At 39.5% G+C, this 12937-nt stretch overlaps 2 protein-coding genes across 3 annotated transcripts in view; one reads left to right on the top strand and one right to left on the bottom strand.

The window, feature by feature from the left end:
- rad54l2 (RAD54 like 2) overlaps positions 1-7215 on the top strand; it is a 24529-nt gene extending 17314 nt beyond the window's left edge. Inside the window, exon 22 of one of the 2 annotated variants that reach the window (XM_057845450.1) lies at positions 3042-7215. In XM_057845450.1, coding sequence (XP_057701433.1) covers positions 3042-4009 — 968 coding nt within the window. In that variant the 3' untranslated portion in view covers positions 4010-7215. The remainder of the gene's footprint in view (positions 1-3041) is intronic. The other variant, XM_057845451.1, reaches the window with a different exon arrangement.
- Positions 4388-12937, bottom strand: LOC130921485 (transmembrane reductase CYB561D2). Its single transcript, XM_057845452.1, has 3 exons — positions 12536-12937; positions 12426-12463; positions 4388-9434 (listed from the first exon to the last, which is right to left on the bottom strand). The coding sequence occupies exons 1-3, from the start codon at positions 12666-12668 to the stop codon at positions 8931-8933; spliced, it is 675 nt and encodes a 224-aa protein (XP_057701435.1). The 5' UTR covers positions 12669-12937; the 3' UTR covers positions 4388-8930.

Below are 12937 nucleotides of genomic sequence, written 5' to 3'. Positions count from 1 at the left end.
ACGGTAGAACTTCAAGTCTCTCCATCTATCTTCTCTGTTATTGCAACCAACCGCCACACACGCCTTCACCATTTTGATTATTAATGTTAACGAGCAGAAAAACACGCCATAATAGGAGGAATTTACGTAGCGGTAATGCATCAACACGACGAGTAGACGGACAATATGGCGCGGAGGCGTGGTTGTGACGTCATGTGAGGAGGGTCTATAAGGCGTACCAGACTATAAGCCGCAACCCACCAAATTTGACACGAAAACAGCATTTGTTTTTAGATAAGCTACACTGAACTATAAGCCGCAGCTTTCCTCACTGTATTATGGGATATTTATACCAAAAGATATTCACCTGTAACTTTATTTGACAGCGGCATCATAAGATATTCAAAATTATGACGTGACACTGTCATGAGCATCAATGAATCTTCTGACAGATGTCATTTAGTGTCAGCAGGCAAATTATATCATTTTTTAATTGTATGTAAAAGATCCGAGCTGGACATAAATGGAGTTATTGAAAAAATTTGCCCACATGCCTACATTTGTCCTACATGACCCAAAATGTGAATTCCAGGTCGTTGCTTTCACCATACCAATAAATAAAAGAATTACACATATATATGTGTATGTACGTATATATAAACTGAAGTTTGTAGACAACATTAACTACTTGGCTGCTGACAATAAACCTCCATATATATGTACCGGTATATATTTATATGTTTATGTAGATATGTTCGTTATTCAGGAATCACACAGGGTGTCAATAGCACACACCAACAGAAAAATGCAGAACATATGAAGAAACAGACACACAAAAACAGAGATTTATGTCTATAAATGTGTGTATGTTTATTATATATATATATATATATATATATATATATATATGTATATATATATATGTATATAGAACAGGCCAAAAGGTTGGACACATCTTATTCGTGTGTTTTCTTTATTTTCATAACTACATTTTAAATTCTCACTGAAGGTAATAAAACTACATGAACACGTTGAATTATGTACTTAGCAAAAAAAACGTTGAAATAACTAAAAACATGTATAATAGTCGACTATCTTTAAAGTAGCCACCATTTGCTCTGATTACTTTTTTTGCACACTCTTGCCATTCTCTTGATGAGCTTCAAAAGGGAGTCACCTAAAATGGTTTAACTTCAAAGGTATGCCTTATCAGGATTGATTAGTGGACTGTATTGCTTATCAATGTGGTTGGGACCTTCATTTTTGTTGCATTGAATGAGTTGTGTCCAAATTTTTGGCCTGTACTGTATAGAGTGGGGCAAATAAGTATTTAGTCAACCACCAATTGTGCAAGTTCTCCTACTTGAAAAGATTAGAGAGGCCTGTAATTGTCAACATGGGTAAACCTTAACCATGCGAGACAGAATGTGGGGGGAAAAAACAGAAAATCACATTGTTTGATTTTTAAAGAATTTCCAAATTACAGTGGAAAATAAGTATTTGGTCACCTACACACAAGCAAGATTTCTGGCTGTAAAAGAGGTCTAACTTCTTCTAATGAGGTCTAACGAGGCAACACTCGTTACCTGTATTAATGGCACCTGTTTTAACTCATTATCGGTATAAAAGACACCTGTCCACAACTCAGTCAGTCACACTCCAAACTCCACTATGGCCAAGACCAAAGAGCTGTCGAAGAACACCAGAGACAAAATTGTAGACCTGCACCAGGCTGGGAAGACTGAATCTGCAATAGGTAAAACGCTTGGTGCAAAGAAATCAACTGTGGGAGCAATTATTAGAAAATGGAAGACATACAAAACCACTGATAATCTCCCACGATCTGGGGCTCCATGCAAGATCTCACCACGTGGCGTCAAAATGATAACAAGAACGGTGAGCAAAAATCTCAGAACCACACAGGGGGACCTAGTGAATGACCTACAGAGAGGTGGGACCAAAGTAACAATGGCTACTATCAGTAACACATTGCGCCGCCAGGGACTCAAATCCTGCACTGCCAGACGTGTCCCCCCTGCTGAAGAAAGTACACGTCCAGGCCCATCTGCGGTTCACTAGAGAGCATTTGGATGATCTAGAAGAGGACTGGGAGAATGTGTTATGGTCAGATGAAACCAAAATAGAACTTTTTGGTAGAAACACAGGTTCTCGTGTTTGGAGGAGAAAGAATACTGAATAGCATCCGAAGAACACCATACCCACTGTGAAGCGTGGGGGTGGAAACATCATGCTTTGGGGCTGTTTTTCTGTAAAGGAACTAGGAGGACTGATCTGTGTAAAGGAAAGAATGAATGGGGCCATGTATCGAGAGATTTTGAGTGAAAATCTCCTTCCATCAGCAATGGCATTAGAGATGAGACGTGGCTGGGTCTTTCAGCATGACAATGATCCCAAACACACAGCCAGGGCAACATAGGAGTGGCTTCGTTAGAAGCATTTCAAGGTCCTGGAGTGGCCTAGCCAGTCTCCAGATCTCAACCCCATAGAAAATCTGTGGAGGGAGTTGAAGGTCCGTGTTGCCCAACGACAGCCCCAAAACATCACTGCTCTAGAGGAGATCTGCATGGAGGAATGGGCCAAAATACCAGCAACAGTGTGTGAAAAGCTTGTGAAGAGTTACAGAAAACGTTTGGCCTCCGTTATTGCCAAAAAAAAAGGGTACATAACAAAGTATTGATAAGAACTTTTGGTATTGACCAAATACTTATTTTCCACCATGATTTGCAAATAAATTATTTAAAAATCAATTAATGTGATTTTCTGGGTTTTTTTCCCCACATTTTGTCTCTCATGGTTGAGGTTTACCTATGTTGACAATTACAGGCCTCACTAATATTTTCAAGTGGGAGAACTTACACAATTAGTGGTTGACTAAATACCTATTTGCCCCACTGTATATAGTAGATGTCTACAAACTTCAGATTCACAGTTATTCAAACATAGATATTCCTATACCACACCATGTGAAAAAAACATAAAATGTAAAAATTAATCTCTGGCACAGAATAAGTTAACAATATGTATGTCTCTCCCCTCCGCAGATAGCCATCGTTCCTTGATCCATCCAATCAGCAACGGTTGCGCCTCCCCTGGCGAGCAACTGCAGCAGTCTCCTGATGTGGCACAGCGGTCATCCTCTCCCTTGGGCTCTGAGATTCTCCGTGAGCTCAGCCACTACACGGCATCCACGAGCGACGGCACCGTCAGAGCAGGGAACGAACTTTCCTCTCCAATGGATGCATCGGGAGCGGGAGAAGGGGGCCGTCTGATTCCAGAGCTCCGGGCGCCACTAGACGACAACCTCCTTAGCTCGGGTTTTGAAACGCAAGGTGTGAAACGCAAGCGTACTGAAAGTCAAGGCCCCACGGCCAGACGGACTTCGGCTACATCGCATTTCACCGGATTGCCCATGAACTCCAGTGGGCTCAGTTTTCCACCAGTGGGTCTGAACTCTTCCACACTTTTGGGAGGCCTGGGGCATATGACTCACCCTCTTCTGATAGGTGCAAGTGGTGGATCTTCATTCCTTCAGACACCAGGACAAACACTGACAGACATACAGGCTATGTTCCCTTCTGCTTCGGGGAACGGACAACATCCTCCCACCTCCTCATCAGCTTTATCCACCGTCCTCTCCTCATCACCCAACACCATTCCCATGTCATCGGCAACATCAGCCCCAACTACTTCCTCATTGGCGTCAGGTTCTTTGACGCCGTACTTGATGAACCCCAATGTAGCTGGCCTGCTTTCCTCAGGCTTCCCTCTCAACTACAGTCAATCCTTGCTCCCTGAGCCCCGGATGTTCCCTGGCCCTCTTCTCTCTGGTTCAGCAGGTTTCGCCACGCCAAACTCTGCTGCTGCAAATGCATCTGGCTTCCTCACGCACTTCAACAATCCCACATCCAGCCTGTTGGGGGCGGCTTTAACCCAACCAGACAGATATCAGAGTGCAGAAAACAGAGGTGATAGTTCAGATGATGATGTCATAGAAGTGACAGGACACTGAATAAGAATGGTTGGACGCATTGGTCAGTCATGGATAGTTCGTCAGATAAATTATCCTCATATGCTTATATATCATCTTGTTTTTTTTCTTTCTGAAATATACATTCATTGTTTTACTTCAACTGGCTTCATTTAGTTCTTTCAAAACATTCATTTTTAGGCATTATGAAAAAAAGTTTTGTTTTTATAGCACTCACGTTCCCAAAAGCTACACAGAGACACATTTACCTAACAAACAATACACACTGCTGACCAAAAGTATTGGCACCCCTGCAATTCTGTCAGATAATGCTCAATTTCTCCCAGAAAATGATTGCAATTACAAATGCCTTGGTAGTAATATCTTCATCTATTTTGCTTGCAATGAATAGACACAAAAGAGAATGAATATAAATTAAATCATTATCATTTTACACAAAACTCCAAAAATGGGCCGGACAAAAGTATTGGCACCCTTTGAAAAATCATGTGATGCTTCTCTAATTAACAGCACCTGTTACTTACCTGTGGCATATAATAGGTGGTGGCAATAACGAAATCACACTTGCAGCCAGTTAAAATGGATTAAAGTTGACTCAACCGCTGTCCTGTGTCCTTGTGTGTACCACATTGGGCATGGAGAAAAGAAGACCAAAGAACTGTCTGAGGACTTGAGAAGCAAAATTGTGAGGAAGCATGGGCAATCTCAAGGCTACAAGTCCATCTCCAAAGACCTGAATATTCCTGTGTCTACCGTGCGCATTGTCATCAATAAGTGTAAAGCCCATTGCACTGTGGCTAACATCCCTAGATGTAGACGGAAAAGAAAATTGACAAGAGATTTCAACGAAAGATTGTGCGGGTGGAAAATAAAGAACCTCAACTAACATCCAAACAAATTCAAGCTGTCCTGCAGTCGGAGTTTACAACAGTGTCAACCCGTACTATCCGTCGGCGTCTGAATGAAAAGGAACTCTATGGTAGGATACTCAGGAAGACCCCACTTCTGACCCATGGACATAAAAAAGCCAGGCTGGAGTTTACCAAAACTTACCTGAGAAAGCCAAAAACATTTTGGAAGAATGTTCTCTGGTCAGATGAGACAAAAGTAGAGCTGTTTGGGAAAAGGCATTAACTTAAGAGTTTAATGGGAAAAAAAAAAAACGAGGCCTTCAAAAAAAAGAACACGGACCCCAGTCAGACATGGCTGAAGCTCCCTGATGTTTTGGGGTTGCTTTGCTTCCTCTGGCACTGTAGTGCTTGACCAGGTGCATGGCATTATGAAGTTTGAAGACTACCAACAAATTTAACAGCATAATGTAGGGCCCAGAGTGAGAAAGCTGGGTCTCCCTCAGAGGTCATGGGTCTTCCAGCACGACATTGACCCAAAACACACTTTAAAAAGCACTAGAAAATAGTTTGAGAGAAAGCACTAAAGACTTCTGAAGAGGCCAGCAATGAGTCAAGACCTGAATCCCATTGAACACCTTTGGAGAGATCTGGAAAAATGGCAGTTTGGAAAAGACATCCTTCAAATCTCAGAGACCTGGAGCAGTTGGCCAAAGAAAAATGGTCTAAAATCCCAGCATAGCATTGTAAGAAACTCACTGATGGATACCGGAAGTGGTTGTTCGCAGTTATTTCGTCTAAAGTTTGTGCTACCAATTATTAGGCTGAGGGTGCCAATACTTTTGTCCGGCCCATTTTTGGAGTTTTGTGTAATATGATAATGATTTAACTTTTCTTTTCATTCTCTTTCGTGTTTATTCATTGCAAGCAAAATAAATCAAGGCATTACTACAAAAGCATTTGTATTTGCAATCATTGTCTGGGAGAAATTGAGCATTATCTGACAAAATTGCAGAGGTGCCAATACTTTTGGCCAGCAGTGTATTTAAAGTGATTGATAAAATGAATAACAAATCCTCATTCTGACTAAACTGTTGGATTTTTTGTAGCAACAATTCACTGGCCCGATTTCATGCATTGTCTTCAACACTACGGAATTTCATTCCACACAATTACCCTCACTGTGGCCATTGACTATTTGTACAGCCTAGCCATATTAAAAAAAAAAAAAAAAACTAAAATATCTAATATTTCTTGGATTATAAAATTTGAAGAAACACGTAGCGTCACCTGTTGAAAAGAGATTATGTGGTTCCGACTGATCATGTAGATATATGTACATAGTAGTTATCGTCATTGTTTATATTTCAAGTAAATACTGTGCAGTGTATTGGGAGTTGTTTAATGACAACATTTATGAACATAAACATTGCATTGTTTATGGATTTAGGGGAGCCACGTTTTTCCCCCTTCTTAATGCTCAAAATGAATGTATTTTAAATCTCCCGCAGTAACACACTGTGTGTTCTGTTATATTTAGCCTTAACACTGAGAGATCGTCAGTGATCTTATTCGCTCTTGGTATGTGTATTTTTTTTTTAACTTTGTGATAAAACAAATGTGAACATTTTGTTTCCCTAAACAACAACCAAATGAGTCAAGGCGACAAAGAGCCACTCATTCGACATTTCTATGAGCCAACTTTTCTCATCATGGTCTGAGTGTTTGTTAAATGTCAGCGTCACTATCGGAACGTTCACACTCATGCCCACCAGTGACTGTGGTAGAGCCAGCCCAGCGAGATGGCGCTGTGAGCTTCATCAGTCAACCAGTTGCGATTGCCTTCTGTTTTAGTCTCAGTCAGTGATGTGTAGGTCTCTGCTGCTCTAGCCTTGTGTCTTTTATATCGTGATGACGCCACACTGGTGTTTAGATGTAGGAATATGTTTGCAACAAGTTGACGCAGTGGTTATATTAGCCTTTAGGGAAAAAAAAACTTGGGAGCATGAGGCTGAACAGCATAATCTGTTTAGCTTTTATGGTGGACAGGTGGATACTTTCCCCTCCCTTTTAAACTTTTTTCCCCATCTTCAAATCATGTATGGGGGCTCTGGAAGGAGACCATTAAATCTCCAGATCCTACAGTGTTATTTGAAGTTGGGTGTCACAACTTTTTTCTATTCTAGTAAAAAATAAATTCATAGGATTTTTTTTTTTTTAACTTTTTATAATTTCCTAACGTACTCCTTTTAATAATTTCTCATTTTAGTGTCCGTATAGTATCTGAAATGTATTTATTTTTTACCTTTGTGTTAACTTTGATGGCTGATCCCTACCACAAAGGCAACAGCAGAAAATGTGTTATTGTTATTTTAAAAATAAAACACTCTTTTATTGTGTGAATCTGCAATGTGTTTTTAATAAGCAACAAAACATGGCATGGTTCGTAATATGCTGTTCAATTTAAGCCAATTCAAAGGCAAGACAAGGCTACGTACGCAGTATACTAGTCTAATGCCGGGGGGACAATACAGTATTGTACATCTTTGGTCCTCAATTTTACAATCAAGTGCCAACCAAAATTTTATTTGAGGTTCATGTTAAATACAATTATTAATGTAAAATAAATATGTTTGGTGAAATTCACAAGGGGTGTGAGACATCAGGAAGTGCTGTGGTTGTATAATGTACACTATGGGGAAAAAACGTCAAATTTATATACACATAAAATAGTTTTAAGTGCAAAGCAATCCCTGCAGAATTGTCAGTCACATTATATTGCAACCTTCATTAAGACCTGAGATGGCAAAAGTTTCTTGACAAACACTGTACTTAAGTGAAAATACAGATGTTTGGAATAAAAAAAAAAGACAGGTAAATATAGAAAAAAAACATTTTTTTACATAAATACAACTACAGCTTCTGAAACAGTATAAAAGTAAAAATAGACATGCCAATTAATTGACAATTAAACTCACTTGAGATAGCGATTTCGCGACACCCGCAGCTGTAAAAACTTGTTTTAAAGATCAACCAGACCAAAATTATATAACAACAGTATGTATATTTTCAATTTAAGACTTTCAAACAGCCATACTAGGCAGTTTTGGACTACAATTTTCAAATAAACCATGGGTGAGAAATATCTCGCTTCTGCAAAGTCCCCCAAAACTCATTTAATCAATCGAGATGACATCGCATTTTAGCTTTATTAAATTATGTAATCCGAGGTGGGGAAAAAAAACGAAGCCTATTTTGACCAACAAATGGAAAACAGGTGTGTGTTCAAGGGAGTACCGGTAAATGTAAAATGCCATCAGATAAACTATTTCACTCAAGTAATTTTTGATTGTTATTAAAGATTACATTTATAACAAATAGTCTGGATTTTGACTAGGCCAGCCTAGTAAACTTATCTTGTGTTTTACAGCAATTCAAAGTAGATTTGCAGTTGTGTTATGGATCATTGTGTTGCTACAGAACCCATATTCGTTGGAGCTTGAGGTCAGAAACTGGTAGCCTCGAATTTTCTCTCAAGATTTTTGGGCAAAGAGCTTAAATCTTGGTTCAGTTTACCACAGCAAATCATCCAGGTCGTTAACAAGCAAAGCGACAACAACAACATTTGACTGTTGGTATAATCTTTTCTGAAACACAACGTTGCCAGATGTAATGAGACGCATAGCTTCCATAGGATCCGTTTTTCTCCTTTCAGTCCATAGAATATTGTCCCAAAAGTATTGGGAATCGTTCAGATGTGTTTTTGCAAAAATAAGTCCCGCATTTTGATTGGTTTTGGCCTTGGAACTCTGTCAAGAATGCAATTTTTGGCCAATCTCTCATTGTTGAGTTGTGAACACTGAACACAGATGCAAGGCAGGCTTGCAGTTCTTTAGGTGTTGTCGTGGAACAAGCCTGCAGGTAATCAGCCTTTTAGCGTGGTTAGTCAAAGTTAACCCAGCCAGCCACATTCAGTTCATGATTTCACAAGAAGGTGATTACCTTTTCACACAGGGCCAGGTTACGTTAGTTTTTTTCCCCCAAAATCTAATGTATAATAGGGGCATATACGTTTTAGCAGCACTGTATCAGAATTAGGACTGGAAGCGTTTCCTTGCCACATAAGCACTGGTAACTTGATTCATCATGATGAGGGCACTGAAAGTAGGACACAGTGCGGCCAGGTACCAAGTGAATTCACTGACTGACGCGGTGAACCACACAGAAGTCAAGCCGAGGAGCAAACTGACGCTGCCAAGCAGATAGGTGACCAGCCCGGATGCTGCGTGGTACCTCTTGAGCTTAGCCAGTGACCAGCCTTTGGCCAAAGAGTGGTAAATGAGGGGCACGGCACTAAGAGACTGCACTGCCGCCACGCACACCGTAATCAGGCCCAGCACACCATGCCAGGAGGTGAAGTGAGACTTGCCGAGCAGGTGTTTGTTGTAAAAGATGGACACCAGGCCAAGCGTGGCACACGTCACGCAAGCACACTGCAATATCCAGTGAACACGCCCTTTCACCTTGTGGGAAAACCTCTTGATGGGGGATCCATGGGGCGAGAAGAGGAGGATGGCTTCGGTCATGAAGAATGAGAACTAGTGGATAGGAAAATAATACTCAGTTCTCACATTGAAGGAAGTTCATACTCTGTTGTATATAGCAAATTGTATTGAATGTTGCCGTATTATTAGGTCAATGGTTAGTTCAATCAAAACTCAGCAATTACAAAAACATTATATATACGTATATTAGGGCTGCGGCTATGGATTATTTTAGCAGAATTTTAGTTCTAATAATCAAGTAATCGGATTTGGAACATGTAATGCGTTGCAGATTCAGTTTTAGGAGATGTAAAACAAAGGCTTGCTAAGATTGCACTTTCAATAAAGCATTAAATTCAGTCATTCATTTTCCATGCCGCTTTTTCCTCACGAGGGACGCGGGGGTGCTGGAGCCTATCCCAGCTGACTACGGGCAGTAGACAGGGGACACCGTGACTAATATGGACACAAAATTAAATTTCCGAGTGTTTCTTCAAATGATGCAGGATTGCACTTAAATTTAAAAATAAACGAAAATACCTTAGCTTAGCCTCAAATGGTATTAACAAAATAAATAGATGAGGATCTAAGCACTACAACAAAAGAACAACTGGCTAACTCATATAGCAAAAGTCTGCTTGCTTAAATCCTATAAAATGCTAATGTTTTTTACATTACTCTTAATAAATTGTTCAAACACAAGTTCCCGCAGCTAAATATACCTATAAATTACAAATGCATAAAAGGCATGAGCTTATGTTGGTCTTAACAGGGAGCAACTGCATTCAGCCATGTTAAATGAGTTATGTCATATTCACTGTTGCCACCAGGGGGCAGTATATCCACACAAATCAATAAAACTAAATGCAAACACTTTAAAAACAAACCATTATAACACAATTCTAAATAAATGAATACTTAAAGCAGCAAAATTTGATTCGAAGATTTTTTTAATGGAATTACTCGAGTTAATCGATTAATCGTTGCAGCACTAACATATATTAGCGATGTGACCAAAAATTCGGCTATAGTAAATAGCTAAATTTGCATTTTCGGTTTTCTGTTAAAAGACAAAGTTTACCACTGAAAAGTGTGAAAAGCCATAGTCCTCTTGTGAAGATGTAATCAAAACATGGCGAGAAACAACAAGCTGGTTACTACTGGCTCACAGCAAACAGGTCCGCGGTTAAGAAGTATTTTCAGGTATCAAAGAAATATAATCAGGTAAATTATTAAATGAGGGAAAATAAATTTGCTTCATTGCTGCTACACGCTCGTTCTGATGTTGCTTTCCATTGATGTCCCGTGTCACATCGAGTACAGTGCATTTGAGTTTGTGCTGTGTGTGGAGTTTAATGATTACATTTTATCAAGCGAGCAGTATAAAAATAAAATAGTATTTAAATCCATACATGTACATTTGCAGTGGTTTAGTACAATAATTTGTCTCATTTTTTCAGCGACTTCAACAGTCCCTCTGCCAGTTGCCGTATAATGTGGTCGGGAGCGACTCCCCTCGGCTTCATCGCCACTAGGACTCTGCCCGCTCGCCTGGCTCTCGATCCATTCCATCTTTGCACAAAAAACAGCTAATCTTATTTTAGGGAGTAGGAGAAATTGTAATAGCTTTGTAAAGAGCTATACTAGTTTGAATTGAATTGTTTTTTGTTGTTGTTCTGTATGACATGTTCCACACAAATGTACATCGAGATCTCATTTAGCTTAGCAACTGGAGGTGTGAAAGCCATTTCTCAAGTGTCCTAAATTTCCAAGAAAGCGCATTTACCAAGGTTTCATCGGCTGTGACATCCACTGAACAGAATGCTATGACGACGCCTGCACCTCTGCTACAGGATATGTTCAGAGTTTGCCACAAAATGCTCACTGCCGCCGGGAACGCACCCTCCCAAGGGGTTTCAGAATCTGTACGTTTTAAACAAAATTTCTCGAGCCTTGGAAGATGTAGAACATTTCCGAAGATGTTTGCGTAGGGACCAATTTTTATTTCCGCCTTTAAAAAAAGAAATAAAAAATGAATTATATACAGGTGTATTATTTGGCCTTTTGGTTTTCTGCCAAGTGTTTCCAATATTCGGTCCTGCCAAGAATTTTGCTTTAGGTACATCACTAATATACAGTGATCCCTTTTTTTTTCGCAGTTAACGGGGACCAGAACCAGCAGCGATAAGTGAAAAACTGCAAAGTAGCTCCCTCGCAAAGACAATTTTTTTTTTTTTTTTAATTATGTGAGCGTTCAATGTATTTATTCAGATTTAGCATTGGAAAGAGATACATATACATGTTTTTTCCCTTTTTTCCCCAAAGTATAATAAAAAAAAATAAAAAAATTAACAAAAAAAAAAAATGTATACTTTAATGATTTTTAAGCACTGTAATGTAATAATTATAAGTTTTAAACATCGAGTTATTTTTAAACAAGAATAAAGTACAAAAATGCTAGTCTTCATTAAATGCTCAATTGAGTGAGCCCATTCAAATCCTCTCAAGCTGCTCACTTACACACAATGAGTTGCCACAGCAACTGTTTAACAAGTTAAATGATGATTGACGCAGGTGGCGCTTTGAAGCTTCGGGTTCCAGGCATCTCTGGCGAGATCAATCATTAAACGTCTTTTAAACAAATTTAACTTCAATAAGCAACTCCAGTGCACTGCCTGACAAACAAAGAGCAGGGAGAGAGAGTGAAACGAAGTAACCGGGTCAGTACAGCTCATTGTTTTTGTTTTTAATTGGGAAAAAAAAATCCGCGATAGACTCAGGTCGCGAAGTAGCGAGGGATCACTGTATATAGATTAGGTGAGTTTATTGATATGCACCAAATAAACATCTACAATTTAAGAGTAACATGCCAAGTTTGAACTTTTAACTGCCCAAATGTTTTTTTCAGTGAGCACAAAATGACTGAAACAATTGTTATTTTTGGGAGTAATTTACAAACAATTTTAATCGTTTTGGTAAAACTAAACTAAAAACGACTTATGCAATGATTTTATGAGGGTGACGTTATGAAACGTTCCAACTTACTGCTAGTGTCATGAGGAACGGATGCCAGGAAAACCAACCTGTAAGAACATAACATTGTCATTGATGATATAAAATGTATTTAGTGTACAGTGTGCTGATCACTCACTCACTTGTACCAGGTCGAGCCAGAAAGGCGACGAAGCCCGTAAGGATTATGCCCAGAAAGTGTGTCAGCACTGCGGTAGCTACCCGGGCGCAAGCGAACAGTCGAGGTTCAGCAACTACCTCTTTGCTTTGTGCCATGCTGAAGAATTTAGAACAGCTAGTAGTAGAACGGCGGCTTTCGTCAATTTAACGCGCCACGGTGTCACTCGAAAACCTAAAGGCAGACTTCAATGATACGGGATGAAATTTAACTCCAGAGAAATTTACCGTCGTGAATGGGGGTCATTCAAGAAAAGCTTACATGACCAAACGACATTATTATTAATATTATAGCAGTATGATAAGGAATGGATATGTTTGATGGGACGTGTTGGCGAGCATTTCCCCATGATGCTAAAAGAAACTAA

Source organism: Corythoichthys intestinalis, chromosome 9, assembly GCF_030265065.1.
Source record: "Corythoichthys intestinalis isolate RoL2023-P3 chromosome 9, ASM3026506v1, whole genome shotgun sequence".
Classification (NCBI taxonomy): domain Eukaryota; kingdom Metazoa; phylum Chordata; class Actinopteri; order Syngnathiformes; family Syngnathidae; genus Corythoichthys; species Corythoichthys intestinalis.
The sequence above is the reverse complement of the archived record's forward strand: the minus strand, read 5'-3'. Positions and strand labels throughout refer to the sequence as shown.